The sequence below is a fragment of the Pristis pectinata genome, chromosome 4, assembly GCF_009764475.1.
Source record: "Pristis pectinata isolate sPriPec2 chromosome 4, sPriPec2.1.pri, whole genome shotgun sequence".
Taxonomy (NCBI): Eukaryota; Metazoa; Chordata; class Chondrichthyes; order Rhinopristiformes; family Pristidae; genus Pristis; species Pristis pectinata.
The window spans coordinates 93463559-93484489 of NC_067408.1; the positions used below are offsets into that span (position 1 = coordinate 93463559).

Below are 20931 nucleotides of genomic sequence, written 5' to 3' on the forward strand. Positions count from 1 at the left end.
TTTCATGTAGGATAATATACATTCGGTGCACAGAATTATTGTTGGCCCTTGGCACTCGGAGGATGTCAGGCATGCACAGTGATACCAGATTCTTTGTGGTATTCATTTTGATGTACCTTGCCCAAAATTCTATGCCATTTACGAGAACCCTGAGGTGGATTTTAGTCAGAGGATTGAGGCCTGCTTTGGCAGTCGTTAAATGACAGGGTGCTGCCTGGACCACTGCTGGAGAGTGAAGTATCTACATCTTCCAACATGACTGATTGATAGCACTAGCTACCTTCTTCTCTGTCATGATTTCCATCTCACACACTAGTTATCTGCCTAACCTGATGCTTAAATCATCACGGTGGAGAGAAGTCTTCAATCAAGCTCTCCCACCCAATGGTCTTCTCTCCAACCTCCAAATGGCAGGAGAAACTGTTATTACAAGATGAGGAGAATCTTTTGCTGAACACCCCTTGATTCAGACCCTGAACATCTTATGAGTACATTTTTTTAAAATAATTTTCCAAAGAAATAGTAACATTCTTTTAAAAAAGAGATTGCTGGAATAAACTGTCAACATTTCCCACATCACAATGGATGGATTTACAAATATGCATTTTTCCTGGAGGCATATGGTAATTCCAGGACAAACAACGGCAGAGGCACTGTAATTAGGATTCAAAGGGCAATGTTATTTTCTGCAATCAATATCCAATATTGCCATAAGTACTATCCTTCCTGGTACCTAAGTAATTGGGGCTGAGATGCAGTTAAGCGTTTGGCCTCGCCCTATCCGAGAGGTTCCCTTTGTCCTATTCATCCCATCTTCTCTGCAAGTTATACCTAGCTTGTTTTCTCTCTTCTCCAGTTCTGACTTAAGTTCTTCAACCTAAAATACTTAACGATGATGCTGGCACTTGGCAGATTGGAACCTTGGTCATGCTACTAACAAAGCAAGAAAATGATTCAGCAAATAGGAGATCCATGTCAAGCTCCTTTCTGTCCCATGAGCCTTCTCTTGACACACAGCATCCCTGCCCTTCTTGCATTTTTGCCACTAATGAAACTCAGGACATTAGATTTGCAGAACATACAGTATTCTGATACCATTAGTGGAATATAAATAAAATTATGCTAACACTAATACTGACGTGTATGTTGGTGGTAGAGTTTGAAGATGGCTTGATTAGAATCTTTGATACTTAAACGTATTAAAGGAGCTTGAATAGAATCGTTATACTTAAGCTTGAATAGAATCATTGTAATTAATAAATCGTATATTAGCAAAACTGGGTTCAGTTCCAAATTCAACCTCTTATCAGATGTTTCTCCCAAGATGGTCAAGATTCTGGACTCAGGAGGCCAGTTTCTGTTGGCTCGCTGAAAGAGCTGATTCTTTAGCTTTATTACCCTGTCCTTAATTTTTTTAATTTACAAATATTTAAGCACTTTTACTTACAAAGGGTATTATGAATTCTTAGTCCGCCACAGCTTCTGAGTGCTCCAAGCATTCATTTAATCTTCTTTGCCTTTACCACAAGCTTGATACCTGCAGTGCCATTGCCTAGACCACTGCATGGGCATCTGCAACACTCTCCTACTTCATTGTTATTTGTTATGCACCACATAATCATTACATAGTAGGAGAAAATGGAAGAAGAGGCTTTACAGATTTTATCACCCACCACATTTTGGGGGCAGGGCATTAGCTGTCCTAGTATTGGCAGCAGATCGCTTAAGTGCCCTGGTACCCTTGAAGACTCCTGGAACAGTGGTATCTAGGACTGTAATGACATCTGTTCGAGCTTGCATTAGCAGCAAGTTGAGTTTACAAGACACAATAAGAGGCTTCACAGCAACACTCAAGTTTCTTCACATGGACTGCACTGATACCTGACATTCCTTCCACCTATTGCATTTGTGGTAGTTTGGAGCCACCAACAATTACAAGAGAGAGGGAAGTATTGGTAAATATGTTACAGTGCATGCCTCTGTGTGGATGAATGTGAAATATGTTTGCCCTGACTCAATAAATGTGGTTATGAGATATGAGATCTTTGTGTAGTTGCAACACTAAATGAGTCAGTATGTTGCGACTATCAGGTAGGGGCATTGCTTGCAAGGATTATTGTTTGTTGGAAGTGTGATGCTTGTGTGTGAGTTTTTATGTGCATTTGTTGGTCGTTGACTTTAATGATGTTCGTTGAGCTTGACCTTTCAGATAACTCATGAAATAGTATTAAAAAAACACAAATGCTTGTAATCTGAAATAAAAACAGAACATGCTTGAAACACTCAAGGTGTCAGGCAGTACCTGTGGGGAGAGAAAAAGAATTAATGCTTCAGGTTGATGATCTGTCATCAAAACAGATGAAATTATTCCTGGTTATTGTGCACGTGAGTAAAGTATCACAATTAGCATTTCTTCAGCACTTGAATCCTTGCACAAAATGCATGCCTTAAAATTCTACATGAAGGGCAATGGAACAAGCATCAGTTCCCCGCGCGGCATCATTTCAGTACATTTTCGTGTATGTTTGAATTTTTAGGCTTTTTGATGTACTGATTTTATTGCATACTTTTTTCATACTTGTGGGAAAAAATGATGTATATTAGAATAATCAGTTAATTCTTTTAAATCCAGTCACAGTTTACTAAACAGTTTAGAAGTAGCAAACAATCAGATTTTTTTTTTGCACCAAGCAAACTGAAAACAGTAATACAAGGATTTATTTGGTTTGTCTCTACAGTTCTCTCTGAAAGACAAAATGACATAATTAAAACTGAAACAAATAAGTTGGTTCATACCTCAAGGTACTATTTCCAAGAAGAGATTTTTCTAGTTGTGTAGCCAACATTTTTTTCTTCCAACTGCAGAACAAATGTTTCTTCCAATCCTTCTCTTGCTCTTTGTCAGATTTTACCATGTTTTAATAGCTGCTGTTTTTTGCCTACATACAGCAATGACTGTACTTAAATTGCAAAATATTTCAAAGAATGTAATATGATATATAAATTACAGTTACTTATTACTTATATGGATAGGTTGTACAAGGTTGTCAAAAACAGTACATTTGTAAACATACAGTTCATGTCATTCAAAGCATGTTATTTTGTCACCAATGGAGAATCACAAGTTAAAGACTGAAAGAGTGAATTTTATTCATTTTTCATCAATCAAGCTCTGTGCCAGTAATAAATGTCAACCATGCAGCATTTACGTGTTCATTCATTTTGCTTTAAGAATAGCATGCATGGCTTTCAAAATGCTGATAGAAACTACTGAGCAATCCCACTTGTTTGTGGGTTGCACTTATCAGAGGCGTGATGATGGTGAACAGGTGCAAAAGGCTGGAAGAGTTAAAGCATGGCCAGAATGTGGCAATAAAGTTAAACGTGTTCATGGTTGTATGAAAGGCAATGCAGATTCTATCAAAGAGATAATTAAGGTAAAACATGAACTATTCTGTAATTATTATTACTGATTTTGTATAATTGCACATTATAGAGACCAAAAGTTAATGCATGATTTTACCTAACATTAAGAAAAAAACAAAAAAATTCACCCTTGAACTGAACGAAAAATAAAATCTGTGAAGTTCAAGCCCAGTGTATCTGGTTACAACAACCCAATAGTATATGTAATTACTCTATTATTAATTTTACTGGCTGCATGCTTTTGCTGTTGGAAACCAAATTGCCATTTTATAGTGAGGAGGAAATTTTGTAAAACAATAAGTTGTTATCAGTGGATCTGTTAGGTAGCAGAATAATGACAAATGGAATTTAATTCAGAGAAGTGTGAGGGAGAGCACACAAGCAAAAGGAATACAATGTACAATAGGATGCTGTGAGATATGGTGGAGCTGAGAAATTAGCTAAAAGTAGATATCCACAGATCTCTAAAGGGTACAGGTCAAGTAGATGAAGTCATTTAAAATATCTTCCTTTATTGGTCAAGATTAGAATATAAGAGCAGCAAGGTCAATGACAGAACTGTATAGAACACTAATTAGACTTGAGTAATGCATACAGTTTTGGTCATCACACAATGGACAAGATCTGCTAACATCAGAGAATGCTCAGTGGAGATCTATAAGGATGTAGCCATGAATAGTGAAGTTAAATTGTAACAGAAGATTGACTAAGCTGGGGTTGTTTTGCAGAAGGCTGATGAAAGTCATAAATAGGTATCTGTTTTCCTGTGAAGGGAGTTCAATAATAAATGGACGTGGAAATGAGGTAGAAGGCTGAGAGGGAATTTGAAGGAAAAGTATTTTCACCCGATAAGTGTTGAGGGAAACACTTGCACTGTATTTTTAGAAAATACCGGGATGAGTACTTATGCTGTAACTTGCAAGATTTTGAACTGAGAACTGGAAAGTGGGATTCATTATGAAAGGTGTTTTTTGACCAATTTAGAAGCAATGCACAGAATGTGCTGTGCACTTGTGCTGCAAATTTCTGTGATCTATACCGATATAAGCCTTGCATCAGTGGTGCATTTCTTACTTGCTACATGTCATATCTACATGTCAGAATTACGGTCATGTCTGGACCAACAGTTGGTTTGATTATTACCTCTTTACTGCTTTGTATGTATTCTCACCATTATATGACTTTTTTTTACACACCGAATGCCCAGGTAGCTCTGCTGCTTCTCCAATATACATCTTCCAAATCTGTTGCCCCAGGATTTTCTTTTTTTAACATCCCATTTTAAAAGTTTGGTATAGGTCTCCAAGCAACTGTTATTTTTTTCTGCCACTGGGTAAGCTAGATTTCAATTTGCCTTCAATTCTACTTTTCAATGTAGATTTATTTAATTTTAAATTTGGTTAAATGCCACTGCCTTCATTAGACTGAGTTTCTTTTCCCTCTTCAGTTTATGTAAGCCAGACCTATTCAATTGCACAACACTTGCCAGTGCACCTTGCTGATCACCATGTGCGTGCTCCCCCTAAAATGCCTGTGCCTCGGGCTGGTGCATCATGGCCTAGTCCTAATCAGGCCTGTCACCAGCCATATCCATTCCCACCATAATGCATATTAATAATATGTGCCAACCCATTCTCATCATTCATTTCTATCTGTCTGCACTCTTTATCGAGAATTTGATTTTCTTTAAAGCATTCATGGTGTTCCAATTTACAATGTGTGATAAGACCATAAGATATAGGAGCAGAATTAGGCCATTCAGCCATTGAGTCTGCTCCACCATTTGATCATAGCTGATTTATTTTTCCCCTCAATCCCATTCTCTTGCCTTCTCCCTGTAACCTTTAACATCCTTACTAATCAAGAACTTATCAACCTCCACTTTAAATATACCCACTGACTTAGCCTTTACAGCCATCTGTGGCAATGAATTCCACAGATTCATCACTCGCTGGCTAACAAATACAGAGGGTGGTGATGTAAGTGTCTTAAAAACAAAATACTATTTTATTTGGTGAGGCAGTGATGGTAAAATATTTGTGGTGAATGGAGGAAGAAGAACATGTTAGAATGGGGTACCTGGCCAAGTACTGAAAACCTGTGCCAACCAACTGGCTGGAGTGTTCAAGGGCATCCTCAACCTCTCTCTGCTGTGGTATGAGGTTCCCACCTACTTCAAAAGGCAGCAATCATTCTAGTGCCCAAGAATAGCAGAGTGAGCTGCCTCAACGACTACCACCCGGTAGAACTCACATCTACTGTGATGAAGTGCTTCAGGAGGTTGGTTGTGACTAGAATTAACTCCTGCCTGAGCAAGGACCTGGACCTGCTGCAATTTGCCTACCACCACAACAGGTCTACAATAGATGCGATCTCACTGGATCTCCACTCTGCTTTGGAGCACCTAGACAACCGCAAGACATACGTCAGGCTGCTGTTTATCAATTACATCTTGGCGTTCAACACAATCATTCCCTCAGTACTAATAACCAAGCTTCAAAACCTGGGCCTCTACCTCCCTCTGCAACTGGATTCGCTACTTCCTTACAGGGAGACCACAGTTAGTGCAGATCAGTAACTACATCTCCTCCTCATTGACCATCAACACAGGCACACCTCAAGGATGTGTGCTTAGCCCACTGCTCTACTCTCTCTGCACTCATGACTGTGTGGCTAAGCACAGCTCAAATGCCATCTATAAATTCGCCAGTGACACCACTGTTGTGGGTAGAAACTCAGATGGCGATGAGGAGGCTTACAGGAGCGAGAGAGATCAGCTGGTTGAGTGGTGTCACAACAACAACCTCGCACTCAACATCAGCAAGACCAAGGATCTGATTGTGGACTTCAGGAAGGGGAAGTCAAGAGAACACACACCAGTCCTCATTGAGGGGTCAGCGGTGGAAAGGGTGAGGAGCTTCAAGTTCCTGGGCATCATCATCTCAGAAGTTCTGTCCTGGGCCCAACACATTACTGCAATCACTACGAAGGCATGCCAGTGGCTCTATTTATGGGTTTGAGGAGATTTGGTGTGTCACCAAAGACTTACAGATTTCTATAGGTGTATGCTGGAGAGCATCCTGACTGGTTGCATCACAACCTGGTAAGGAGGCTCCAATGTACAGGATGGAAAGAGGTTGCAGAGGGTTGTAGACTCAGCCAGTTCCATCACAGGTTCAACCCTCCCCACCATCGAGGACATCTTCAAGAGGTGGTGCCATAAGAAGGCAGCATCTGTCACTGAGGACCCTCACCATCAGGGACATGCCCTCTTCTCATTACTACCATCAGGGAGGAGGTATTGGAGCCAGAAGACCCAAAGTCAATGATTCTGGAACAGCTTCTTCCCCTCCGCCATCAGATTTCTGAACAATCCATGAACACTACCTCATTATTCCCTTTTATTACACAATTTCTTTTTGTAATTTATAGATTTTTATATCTTTGCATTTTACGTCTTATGCTGCAAAACAGCAAATTTCATGTCATATGTCAGTGTTAATAAATCTGATTCTGATTAGAAGAGTTGAGAGTTTATGGGTGATATTGTGGAGCTGGAAATTACAGATTGTGACAGGATATGGATTGCAGCGTTTTGGATGAGGTAAAGATTATGCAGGGTAGAGAATGGGAGGATATTATACGATTAATCAAGTTTAAAGGTGCCTAAGACATGAATAAAGGTTTGGCTTATACAACGGAGGTGGTTGGCAATGCTATGGGCATGGAAGAAGAAAGCCTTTGTGAGTAAGAGGAATTAGGTTTTGTCCATTCAATTCTTGGATAAATAAATTGTGAAGATTTGAGATAATCTGGGTTATCTTGAAATATTGGGGAAGGAATCAATGACTTCTGTATAAACAATGCTTATTGAAACAAAAATGCAACTTAATCCAATGTCAGAAAAGCATTTTGACCAGTCTGAGGCAGAACAGGGTTGTAATAGACTGCCAAGAAGTTGAGTTGAATATTATCAGTATACAATTAGAAGCTAATTTCATGTCTTTGGTTGATTTCACCAAGGAAGAAACACCAACCTGTAGACTTTCTTGTAGTCCAGGATTCAAATATTTTATCCTTGCCTATCACCAGAGCAACGGTTTAACATTTGTGAGTGGAGGTAGACTGATTTCTTATCGATTCTTGAGTGGGTATCTGTTGCAAATTCTAATGAAACTGTCACAAGTTCTATTGATGTCAGCAACAAATAAAAAGCTTCCCTGACTTTGCCACAATATTGGTTGCAGATCAGAGTCTATCAATCAATTGGAACATCTGTTTCGTGAGTGACCTCATCTGAGCTGTTTCTGAAAGCTCCTTTTCAAATAATTACCCTTGAAGTCATGAGCCAATTTTACTTTGACCTTCACTAATTTGCTATCTGTAATTTCCAGCTCCACAATATCACCCATAAGCTCTCAACTCTTCTAATCAGAATCAGATTTATTAACACTGACATATGACATGAAATTTGCTGTTTTGCAGCATAAGACATAAAATGCAAAGATATAAAAATCTATAAATTACAAAAAGAAATTGTGCAATAATAGGGAATAATGAGGTAGTACCTCATTTCTCTGATTGTTCCAAGTAACACGAGTATATAAGTGATGGTGTCGTAAGTGTTCAACAGTGCAAAATTATGATCAACAGTGGAAGTGAGTGAATAGTGAAGTGAGTGACATAGCATTTGGTAAAATATAATTAAAGAAAATTATGAGATGCATTGTGCATGTGCTAGGAGAAGCGATGGAAATGGAATCATTGATGTATTCCACTAGATAATTAGCCTGTAGTCCTTGATATGTTCGTAATCTGACACACCATCTATTTTTAACCCTAAAAGAGGAGCTTTTAACTGTAAAAGAGTTAGAAGAGCAAAATGAAGAGGTAGTGGGGAGATGGGAGTAATCAGCAAGGAGAGTGCATTGAGAAAAAGCAAGATAAAGAAATAAAGACTCAAGTACAAGCAGGGACCGTGTTCGTTGACTTGCTGTGTTCACTGCTGCAGTTATGTATCACTCATGGAATAAGAAATCTTTCTCATTTACATGATACACTGCTAAGCTTGAAGTGGTATTTTCATTGAAATTGAGAAGTGATCATGTCATGGTTTCCCAGATGAATGCAGCTCCAAAGCAACAATCTCCTAAATGACAGAAACAAGTGGAGGGAAAAAAAGTGAAATAATCAGTAATAATTCTTTTTTTTTTTACCAGCCCTGTTATATATGATGATTCGTAGTTAATATCAAATAGTATGCTGCATAAGTAGTCACATAGTATAACTTCATTGACTCAAAAGTCATTAACAATCTTCCAAAGTACTCTTCATTTTACACCAAGCTGTACAGTGAAAGTATTTTTTTAACCAAAAGGAAGTTGAATGTCTTTTACAATACTGTATGTATCAGTGGCATTTAGCAAATTACTTTTCATTGAACTTGCCTCCCCTTCACAAAGTGCGCAGACGTCTCTCATCACATATATATATCTTCGTGTGGTACAACAAACAACATCATCTAATCATACCTGTAAAATGAACAAAGATTTCATTACACGAAGATCACACTGGAAAACTTAATTTTCAATGTTAGTGTGACTCATTCACAAAAAGAAACAATAAGACTAGCTCAATGTGTGGAGATGGAAAGTATTTATACTTGTTTAAAATGTTATAATGCACAATCCAAATTTTGCTATTTTATATGAGCACACTCAGAAAATAAATATAAATCATCATGCGTGTAATTAAAATAGGCTTTTAGTATGTGTTCAACAACATCCAATAATTCTGTTTGCAGATTCAATATTTTTTCATTAATGCAGTACTATGTTGTTGTTTCCCTCCATTTCACACATTCAAACATCAACTCCATTTTGAAACAGTAACTTGAGCATTTTGTTCTCTGTGAAATATCTTTATTAGCGAGCAATGGTGCTCATGAAATACTGCAAAATGAGACAAGGACATAGTATTCAGTCTCGTATGGTGGCTTTTCCAAGGATTCCTGAAAGAAAAAAATACTTAGAGTATTTTCATCTCCCAGTGTTAAATATACACTATGTTTTCACACATTAAAAATCCACTCAGTCTGTCTTCAGCAACACAACATTTGTTGAGCATACCAAATCTCACTTTGTTCTGTGCTTTTCTTGTTTATCCAGCTTTGCAAACTCAGTACTTTTTAGCACGCGATCTTGCAAATTTTGTTTTCTAGTATTAATTGTTGCTTTTTGTTTTTTCTTTCTGTTGTTTCAGTAAAAGGACCAAGAAAGTTAAGTCTGCCGACAGATCTTAAGACTGATCTCGGTACGGTAGGCGAAGCTGACAGTTTATTTTTTCAGGTTATTCGGGTTGGGGATGAGCAAATTTTACCAAATTGAGATAAATTAAACTAAACCAGACAGTGGTTGTGAGAGACTCTGTTAAGGACATTCATTATAAATATATATTTTTATAAATATAGACAGAATATGTCCTCTGAGCTCCACACCATATCTGTTTATTGTCAAATGATTCTTTGCTCATCTCAAACTGTTTTTCTTTTGTTCCCACTTTATTTTTAAATCTTAATTTTTGTATTATATTTTTGGTTAATTTAAATAGTTTGTATGCTTTTTTTAATAAAATAAGTAACTTATTTTGCCTTCCTAGCCCAGAATTTACAACTGGTAAACTTTAAAATCTGTAAAATAATGCATTCCATCCATTAAAATTTGTTCTAAAGTTCAAAATATTTTAAGATACTGAACATTCACATAGAGAGGAAAATAGAATATTTCCACTGGTGAAGTACAAAGTTTCTCCTGGAAGCAAATAAGGTATTGCTTAATGGAAATTTCTGCAATATGGATGTTAGCCTTCTCCTTCTCCATTATTTTCCAGAAATGATCAGTGTGGGTAATGTGTTCAACTGGAACATAATTGGTTTTGTAACCATCTGTGTCTGGGCAGCCAAAGTATTCTTCAGCTGTCTGTGTACAGTGCCATATAAGAGCTTGTCATTAAAAAAAAGCCCACATTTCTGCTGTTCCTATTTTATTGTAAGCTTATGAAATGTGTGTTCTTTTATGACACCTGTCTTCTGAGCACTAAACAAAATTAGGCTTTAAGTCATTAATTTATCATTTAAGGAGATATAAAAAGAAGACAAATAATTATCTGAAATTACCAGTGGAATAGAAAAACAATGCTAGAAATGTGAAATGCAAAGAGGCATGTATTGAAAGCATCAAGTTCAGTTGGCAATATTATGCTCATGTAGCGACTCACCGTCCGAGCAAGCGAACCGGCTTGGCGGTCAGGTTGCGCATCATCAGAGCAGCGAGGCCCAAGATGGCGCTGGGCCTTCATCTTCCCCGAGCGACAGGGAGAACCCATGTGCGGGAAAAGTTTGATGACATAGTGCATACGTCATTTCCATTTTCGGTGGGCAGGAACCGTTCCTCTTAAAAGGCCTGCGCAAGGCGGGAAAATAAATCAGTTTTGTTCTGCAGCTCATCGACTAGTGTCTTACTTTCGCGTCACGTTAGCAGCCGCTACATTGGTGACCCCGACAGTCCAAACGGATTTTGGACCCACACAATGGACAACGCAGCAGCCAACACAGTGGCACTCAAGCTGCCCACCTTTTGGATGCTTCGGCCCCACGTCTGGTTCAACCAGGCCAAAGCACAATTCCAACTTCGGCAGATCACCTCCAACTCCGCAAAGTACTCCGGACCAGGAGACAGCTGCCCAGGTCGGAGACTTCATCCAATCTCCTCCGGAGGCAGATAAGTACCCGGCCTTTGAGGCCCTTCTCCTTTGGACCTTCGGTCTCTCCCATCGCGAGCGCGCCACCTGCCTGCTTCACCTCGACGGCCTGGGAGGCAGATCTCCGTCGGCCCTCATGAACGAGAGGCTGGCCTTGGCTGAGGGACACAGGCCCTACCTGATGTTCGAGCAGGCCTTCCTCGAACAGCTGCCCAACGACATTCACCTATTGCTGGCCGGCGCCGACTTCAGCAACCCACGTGTGGTAGCCGCCCGGGCAGATATCCTGTGGAAGGCCAAACGCGAGAGCAGTTCGTCCGTCGGCCAAATCGCTAGACAGCGGGCCCCATGCCTGCCTAACCCAGTCCCAGCAGCCTAGCGACCACACCCCAGAAACACAGACAGCTAGCTGTGTTTCTATCATCAGAGGTGGGGCGCAGAGGCCTGTTGATGCCACCTACCCTGCAAGCTTCAGGGAAACGCCAGGGCCAGCCACCACTGATGGCTACGATGTCTGGCCACCAACACAGCCTCCTATTCGTTTGGGACAAGCAGTCCGGCCATCGCTTCCTCGTTGATATGGGAGCAGAGGTCAGTATTTTGCCCCAGACCGGCCGCGACACTCGCAGCAGGCAACAGGGACCCGCCCTCAAGGCCGCAAGTGGCACGACCATACGAACTTTTGGCACCCGCACAATCCAGTTATAATTCAATGACAGCCATTTTACCTGGAACTTCACCCTTGCTGCCATCGCCCAGCCACTCCTGGGAGCTGATTTTCTCCGGGCCCACAACCTGTTAGTTGACCTATGAGGGAAACGGCTAATGCACTCCAGAACTTTCCAGACTTACTCTCTGGGAGACGCCAGCCTACCAGCCCCACGCCTGGACTCCGTTTCCCAGTCTGGCAATGAGTTCACCAAGCTCCTAGCCGTGTTCCCATCGGTCCTGGCACCTCAGTTCACGTATTCGATGCCCAAACATGGGGTGCGGCACCACAACAGGGCCACCCCTTCATGCTCGAGCACGACGACTCCCTCCCGACAAGCTTTTCCTGGTGGAGTTCCGCCGCCTGGAGGAGCTAGGGATCGATCGTAGGTCAGACAGCCCCTGGGCCTCCCCCCTGCACATGGTACCCAAAGCCACCAGTGGGTGGAGGCCCTGTGACGACTACAGCAGGCTTAACGACGCCACCACCCCAGACCGCTACCCCGTCCCTCATATCCAGGACTTCGCGGTGAACCTACACAGGGCCCACATCTTCTCCAAGGTGGACCTCGTCCAGGGATACTACCAAATCCCGGTCTATCCTGACGACGTCCCCAAAACTGCGATCATCACTCCATTTGGCCTCTTCGAATTCCTTCGGATGCCGTTCGGCCTTAAGAACGCCACGCAGACGTTCCAGCGGCTGATGGACGCGGTAGGCCAAGATTTGGGCTTCGTGTTCATTTATTTAGATGACATTCTGATCGCCAGTCGTAACTGCCAAGAACACCTTTCCCACCTCCACCAACTGTACTCCCGCCTCAGTGAATTTGGCCTCACTATCAACCCAGCCAAGTGCCAATTTGGCCTCAACTCTATCGATTTTCTTGGCCACCAAATCACCAGCAAGGGAGCAGCACCTCTACCCGCCAAGGTAGGCACTATCCGCCATTTTGCCCGGCCCAACACAGTCGAGGGCCTGCAAGAATTCGTCGGCATGGTGAACTTTTACCATCGTTTCATCCCTGCAGCAGCCCGTATCATGCACCCTTTGTTCTCACTGATGGCTGGTAAGGGCAAAGACATCGCCTGGACCGACAAGGCCGCGGCTGCCTTCGTTAAGGCCAAACAAGCCCTAGCAGACGTCGCGATGCTGGTACACCCCAGGACAGATGTCCCAACCGCCCTCACGGTGGACGCATCCAGCACTGTGGTTGGCAGGGTACTAGAACAACTAATCGAAGGCCGTTGGCAACCCTTGGCATTTTTTAGCAGGCACCTTGGACCGCCCGAACTTAAATACAGCACCTTTGATTGAGAACTACTAGTGCTGTACCTGGCGATCAGACATTTTCGGTACTTTTTAGAAGGCAGACCTTTCACCGCTTTCACTGATCACAAGCCATTGTCTTTCGCCTTCTCTAAGGTCTCTGATCCCTGGTCGGCCCGCCAGCAGCGATATTTGTCCTACATTTCCGAATTCACAACCGATATCCAACATGTCTCTGGAAAGGACAATGTCGTTGCTGACGCGCTTTCCAGACCGACCATCCACAGCCTGTCCCTGGGGGTGGACTACGCGGCCCTGGCTGATGCGCAGCAAGCCAACGATGAGCTGCCCAGCTACAGAACTGCAGTTTCAGGCCTGCAGCTCCAAGATTTCGTAGTCGGCCCAGATCAACAGACCCTCCTGTGCGACATCGCAACAGGTCCGCCCCACCCGATAGTCCCTGAAGCCTGGCGGAAATGCGTCTTTGACTCGGTGCATGGGTTGGCGCACCCATCCATCAGAGCAACTGTGCGACTGGTCAGTGCAAACAGGTGGACTGCGCAAACAGGTCAGTGAGTGGGCCAGGACTTGTCCGCACTGCGAGACATCAAAAATCCAATGACACACCAAGGTCCCACCACAGCAGTTCGAGCCTACCCGTAGAAGGTTTGACCACATCCACGTCGACCTCATTGGTCCTCTGCCAGTTTCAAGAGGAGCCCGGTACCTCCTTACCATCGTGGACCGGTTCACGAGGTGGCCAGAGGCAACCCCTCTATCCGACATCACGACTGATTCCTGCGCCCGGGCACTGCTCACAACTTGGACCTCGAGTTTTGGTGTTCCGGCCCACATCACTTCAGACAGGGGCGCCCAGTTTACCTCCAGCCTCTGGTCTGCATTAGCGAACATGCTGGGGACGCAGCTGCACACCACCACGGCCTACCACCCTCAATCAAACGGGTTGGTGGAACGTTTCCACTGCCATCTGAAATCAGCCCTGATGGCCCGCCTGAAAGGTCCTAACTGGGTCGACGAACTGCCTTGGGTCCTGCTCGGCATACGCACTGCCCCCAAGGAAGATCTCCATGCCTCATCAGCTGAACTCGTGTACGGTGCGCCCCTGGTCGTCCCAGGGAGTTTCATACCTGCCCTTCGGGGCCAAGAGGAACAACCCACGGCAGTTCTGGGAAGACTGCGCAAGAGGCTCGGCAGCTTGGCACCGATTCCCACTTCGCGGCATGGTCAAGCCCCATCCTGTGAGCCCAAGGAACTACAAGACTGTAACTTCATTTTCGTTCACAGGGGCACACCACGGGCACCGTTGCAACGACCATATGAGGGGCCGTTCCTGGTCATCAGGAATAATGGGTCCACCTTTATTTTGGACACCGGGGGCAAGGAAGAGGTTTTCATGACGGACCGCCTCAAACCAGCCCATTTAGATCTACAACGACCGGTTGAGGTCCCAACACTGCGACGCAGAGGCCGACCTCCTAAGCAACGGCTAGCACAGCCCGCGAACCTTGGGGACCGTATCGCCGGTTCTTGGGGGCGGTGGGGGGTTGCGTTGTGTAGCGACTCACCATCCGAGCAATCGAACCGGCTCGGCGGTCAGGTCGCACGTCGTCGGAGCGGCGAGGCCCAAGATGGCGCTGGGCCTTTATCTTACCCAAGCGACAGGGAGAACCCGCGCGTGGGAAAAGTTTGATGATGTAGCACATACGTCATTTCCGTTTTCAGTGGACGGGAACCATTCCTCTTAAGAGGCCCACTCAAGGCGGGAAAATAAATCAGTTTTGTTCTGCAGCTCGTCGACTAGTGTCTTACTTTTGCATTGTGGTAGCAGCCGCTACACTCACTTGTTTTGACTCGCATGCCTGAAATCATTTCAGTGAGATTAGAATCAGAAGTCAGGTGAATGAGACAGTTTCTGGCACTTGGATACTTGGTAGGAGGTACTGGGAGCTGCACCTATACCAACTGCACAGTCAGTGGGAACTCTGAAAAGTTAGGGATAACTGAAGAGCAAGGCTGAATACAGTAAGCTGACAGGGGAGGTAAAAAGAAAAATGATATACGAGAACAGAATATCATAAAATGAGACTAAAATCTTTTATAGCCTGTAAAGAGTAAGTGGGTAGTAAGAGGAGGGGGTGAGGCTATTAGGGACAAAAGTGATCTAAGTTTGGAAGCAGAAGACAAGTTTGGAATACTTAATAGATACATTATATCGACCTTTAGGTAAGAAGAGGATTCTGCCAAAATCTCAGAAGTGAAGGTGGCAGAGATAATAGAAAGGAGAACATTGAAAAGGTTGGGTATGCTTAAAGGTATTTTAAAGGTTGGTTGATAAAGTTTTAAAAAAAAAGTCATTAAGTCCAAATAGGAAAATCCCAGGGCTGCTGAGGCAGGTGCAATTGGAGATTGCTGAAAGGCTTGATTTAATCTTCCTATCCTCCCTGGACTGAAAAATGGCAAATGTGACACACTTGTCAAAAAGGGCTTTAAGGTCATGCCAGCTAATTATAATTCTGACAGTTTAACCTCTGCAGAGAAGCTTTTCTAAGTAATCAGATAAAAATTTGATTAAGCACTTAAAGAGATGCATGCATTAATACAGAAGAGCCAGCAGAGGTTTGTTAAAGGCAAATAGTGTTTGACATAACTGATTGGATTTCTTGATGAGGTAACATAAGGTTGATGAAGAGAATACAGTATATCTTTACGGATTTTCAGAAGGTGTTTAACAATATTCCACACAAAAGTCTGGTTAGCAAAATTGAGTACCATAGGAGTAGAGGGTCAGAGGTCACTTGGATAAAAATCAGGCTTCGGAATAGAAAACAGAATTGTGGTGCAAGATTGTTTTTCAGTTTGGAAATGGTAGACCGTGATCTTCCTCAGAGCTTGATGATGCAACCACTTTTGTTTTGCTATATTAATGGATATGAACGTGCGGAGTAGAATTTTCAAAATTTGCAGACATGCAAAAGGAAACGAATAGATGCAAGAGGACATAGGCTCACAGAACAATCAAGTGACAGATGAATCTTAATACAATTCAGTGTCAAGTGATACATTTTGATAGAGAACAAGGAGAGACTGTATAGACTTAATGGCACAGTTTTAAGGATTGTGCAGAACAGAGGTATCTGGATCTATATATACAGTAGATACATCTTTGAAAGGGGCAGAATATGTTGAGATAGTGATTAGTAAACTTAGATCTTGGGCTTCATAAATAAAAAATATATGCCTAGAAACAGGACCATTTGGTGCTTAATTTTTATATGCAAGTTGTTAATAAAAGCTACTTAATATGTTTTAAAGGAATTGTGCCTATTTTCATTGGAAATATTACCCACTGCAGAATTCGTCAGGACACTTGCGTGTGCTGTTCAGTTTTATGTAGAAAAAGATTTCCCAAAAATGTACTATGGAGATGTGGTCGATGTTCAGGGATCTTTTGCAGGATGTTAGGGATAAATTTGTCCTGGTGAGGCAGAGAAGGAATGGTAGGGTGAAGGAACTGTGGGTGATGAGAGAGGTGGAACAACTAGTTAGGAAGAAGAGGGCAACATACATAAGGTGTAAGCAGCAAGGATCGGACAGGGCTCGTGAGGAATATAGAGTAGCAAGGAAGGAACTTAAGAAAGGACTGAGGAGAGCGAGAAGGGGACATGAAAAGGCTTTGGCGAGTTGGGTTAAGGAGAATCCCAAGGCTTTTTTCTCGTACGTAAAGAAGGATGGCTAGGGTAAAGGTAGGTCCGATTAGAGACAAAGGTGGGAGGATGTGCCTGGAAGCTGTGGAAGTGGATAAGGTTCTCATGAATACTTCTCTTCAGTATTCACCAAGGAGACTGTTCTTGATGATGCTGAGAACAGTGTAAGTGAGGGTTTCAACAGGATGAATTGGGCATTTTGGTTGCAGCACTTCTGTTCAGCTGTGTTGCAACACACATGGTTCAGCTGTGAGTACATCATGCAATTTTTCAGATGTGTTTGTGATTTAAAGGGATTCAGCTGACATTGAAACGTGATTTGGCACTCTCAGAACTCGCTGTAGTCTGCTGAAATGTCATCCAAGGTCATAGATCCCACTGAAACGCAGTGAGTGACTTTTTCCTACTTTTAAGGGTCAAATGAAATAGGGGCTTAAGAAGTCATACCAATGGGTGATCATCGACATATCACGAATGCCCTGGAGCAATGTCACGTAGCACACATTGATTTATCAAGCTTTATGGATGAGGCAGAGCAGTAAGGACGTCAATGGCAGCAGATTCCGCAATCTTTTTACTTGTACCCCATTGATAAAGGGTACAATCATAGACAGAAAACACATTCGGTGATTCATTCAGAGGACTTAAAAGGAGAGATGAAAATATATTGGCAGTTTGTCTTAGAAAAAAGCTATCCTCATGTCCCTTGTGTTTCACTACGTTATATTTGGACATATAAGTCTTGGTAGTAATATTGCAAGTCTTCTGTAGCTACAGTCTCATTTCTGAAAGGCTCATTCCTATTACCTGTGGTCTGTATAGATGACCTTGAAGACCCACGAGAAGCTCTTAGCCTTAACAGGCAGCTAAAGGCTGCTGCCTAATTGAAAGAGCAGTCTAGGATTCTTGGCTATGGGGGGCACTGATGAGCATGCTGTTTGAGAGCCAGTGGTAAGAGGTGACTTCGTGCACAGATGAGATGGTTTATCAATGCAGTGAACCTGCACACCAGACGACGCAAGAAACTACAGGTGTTGGAATCTAGAGCAACAACAATCTGCTGGAGGAACAGTGGATGAAGCAGCATCTGTGGCTGGAAAGGAATTGTCAATGCTTCAGGCTGAAACCCTGCATCAGAACTACCAGGTTTGTTGCTGCACACCAGCTGACCAGACAGGATTGGTTAGGCAATGGTGTAACAATTGGATTGAACTCCGACTGGTCCACTGCTGCATCAACCTCCAGTCCCATGAGCTTGAGTGTCTGGTCTCTGCTGTCCTCAGCCATCAGAGACAACACTGCAGAGTGAGAGCAAAACTGCTCATGATAAGAGGTGTGTGAGCAAAGACTGTTTTATGTCTGCTTCTACAGGCAAGGACAATCTCATGCCATGTCTATTCTCCTGTGGGAGAATATTATTCTCTTTGGCTTTTCACCAAGAGAACAGTGATCTGCAGACAGTGGTATCCCACTGTACCACAGGAATATGAAGCTGCTCTCTAGTGGCATATTGCTGCACCCATGTAGCAGAGATCAGCCACCTATCTTGATTAGTGCATGAACACACTAAAATTTAATGTATCCAAAATCTTCAGTTGTTCCAGTTAGTGCTGTTTAAAGAGGTTGACTAAGCCTTTGCAAAGAAGTATGCATGGCCTCTAGAAGAGAAGTGATGACATCACACATCCTAGCTCCACACAGCGTTGTGTGAGAGCATGGAGATGAACTCCTCTTGGCTCTCTGTCATCTGCATTTGGTCAGGCAACCCCAACAGCTTGCTAACCTTCTCGGTGTGAATTGCATCAGCCTTGACAAGAAAGCAACTGAGTTGATGCACTCACTTGCCTGAATCCTCCAGACCATCACAGATGATCAGACTCCCATGTCTGGTGAGCACAGACTTTGCTTGCTGCCACACTGCAGTCCACTGGTGCCTGCTTGATCACCATATAAGGTGCATCTCCCTAAACTAATATTTTCATCTCTCACTGTTCTGATCTCTGACTTAGTAACGTGGGTTTTTGGGTGCAATGAAGCAGTGTGCACTTTGTTATTATCTTCCTTTTCTTGTTCTTCACCTTTCCCTCTAATGTCCTCTCTTGCTCTTCCTCTGGTGTCTCCTCTGGCAGCTCCAGGTACATTCCCTCTTCCTCTCAGTGTACCGCTAACCTCCATTGATACAGCGTAAAGACAAGCCAGTGGCATTCACAAGATCCTGCTCTATGCCTTCATGTCAGTGCAGCTTCACAGATGGCTGAAAGGTTGTGTATTACTGGTGATATCAGAAGGCAGATTACATTAGTATGAAACATTTGAGTGCTTAACTGTAGGCTTTGCATTCCTTTTGCAGTTCCACTGCTCATCGGTCTCGGTTTCTGGTACAGTCGATGCTGATTTCTTGTTGCCCCTCTCCAGAACAGGAGGCACTCCTACCCACATCCCTTGGTTTAAGCACTGTGGTGTAATCAGTCCTGCTCTTTTTATGCTGCCAGTATTACCTATACAGGTTGCACCTCTGTATGCTGGAAGTGGCAACTCACAGGAGTTACTACATCCAGGATACAGAAGTACTGATGGAGGAAAATAGCATTCAAAATGTATACAAGGAGAAGTGAGGCTTATTCATGCTGTTCATTGGTAACAAAAGAAGGACAAAGGGAAGTATTTTCAACTCCATTAATTTCTTACAGCACAAACTGGGCTATCCATTTTAAATACATAGGCAATTTTCAAGTATGCAGTTATTATTAATTTACCTTGCAAAGCTAAAGCTTCATCACACTTAGAAGTTATAGTCTGGATGATTCGACTATAATAAAATACACAATTGTGACAAAGGTTTAATGACTTTAAGATGTGTTAATATTAAGATTCTATTACCCACATGAATAAATTTAAATATAGATTTTTACAGCCCTCTAACTGTAGCAATGAAGTGCCACCCTGTTATACAAACTCTCTGTTACTGGACTTGACCTTCTGCTGGTGGAATTTTACCAGTTCTCAGGAGAGAAACATTTTGAATTTGAAATGCCTTGTCCCCTCTAAACTTCTAATGGCTATGAACAAAGCAGAATTGGTGATAGTTAAAGGGGGGAAATGATCATTCAAAGCAACTGCTTCCAGCATTCATGCTAATAGAGCTTCAAATAAGAGGAAAAAAGGAGGAAAACTGGGTTGTTTAAGGCATCATATCTTGATTAACAAAATAACACTAAGGAAATATTTTATCTTCAGTACTACGTGAATGTCACAATAAATAAATTCAGTCAAAACTTTTTAAATTTACTTCAGGAATCAGTTACCATCTTGCTCTCTAGGGTCTGTGAAAGGTTCCTGTTTTGAAGGGAAAACAGCTGTTTCAAAGAACTCAGTGAAAGCTTTTGAGAAGACTAGAACAATATTTGAAGGTATGTTATGAGGCAATGATTTATGATATTTTTGAATTAAAAATGATCAAAGTTCATCAAAAATGGATAACTGTCTTAATTACACAACAACATAAATTTCATGTTGAATTCAAAGCTATTCCAAAATTCAGTAGGGTAGGAGGCACCCATTTCTTGGCTGGTAAACAACCATGATCCAGCTGATGCAATTGTCAAGTGGATCTTAACTGGGTGAGTAACTTGTCTGCTTGGAATAAGCTATTTAAATATACAAACCTTGCTCCTACACGGGTTGTGAAATATGATACAAAGCACAGACATGTATGCACTGTACCAGGTGGTACTGGATGCTGAGCTGCCTTACTAGTGGTCTCTGAAGGGACTGTTGCAAGTTACTCAACAAGAATGAATAAATTTCTAGAGTGAGAGCAATGACTGCTCCTGCATCCACCATGTAAACTCTGGCTCCCTTTCAGTCCTTTCATTGTGTTCTCCCCAATTAATCTACTCAGCTTGGAAGCTGTTAGGTTTTCCACCCTCCTTAACTGATGTGTTGTAGAGAGATCCCCATTTGGTATCTGTTAGTAGTAATTCACATGATGTCCAAGCCCAAATATATCTCAGCTGCCATCTTCAACATTGCAGTACTCCTACA

At 42.5% G+C, this 20931-nt stretch overlaps 1 protein-coding gene across 10 annotated transcripts in view; it reads left to right on the plus strand.

Moving 5' to 3' along the window:
* Window positions 1–20931, plus strand: part of stxbp5l (syntaxin binding protein 5L) — a 275353-nt gene that overhangs the window by 210324 nt on the left and 44098 nt on the right. For 4 of the 10 annotated variants that reach the window (XM_052013888.1, XM_052013889.1, XM_052013890.1 and 1 more), the window contains 2 exons: window positions 9688–9738; window positions 20208–20297. The exons of the other annotated variants lie outside the window; for them this stretch is intronic. In XM_052013888.1, coding sequence (XP_051869848.1) covers window positions 9688–9738; window positions 20208–20297 — 141 coding nt within the window. The remainder of the gene's footprint in view (window positions 1–9687; window positions 9739–20207; window positions 20298–20931) is intronic. 10 annotated transcript variants of the gene reach the window in all.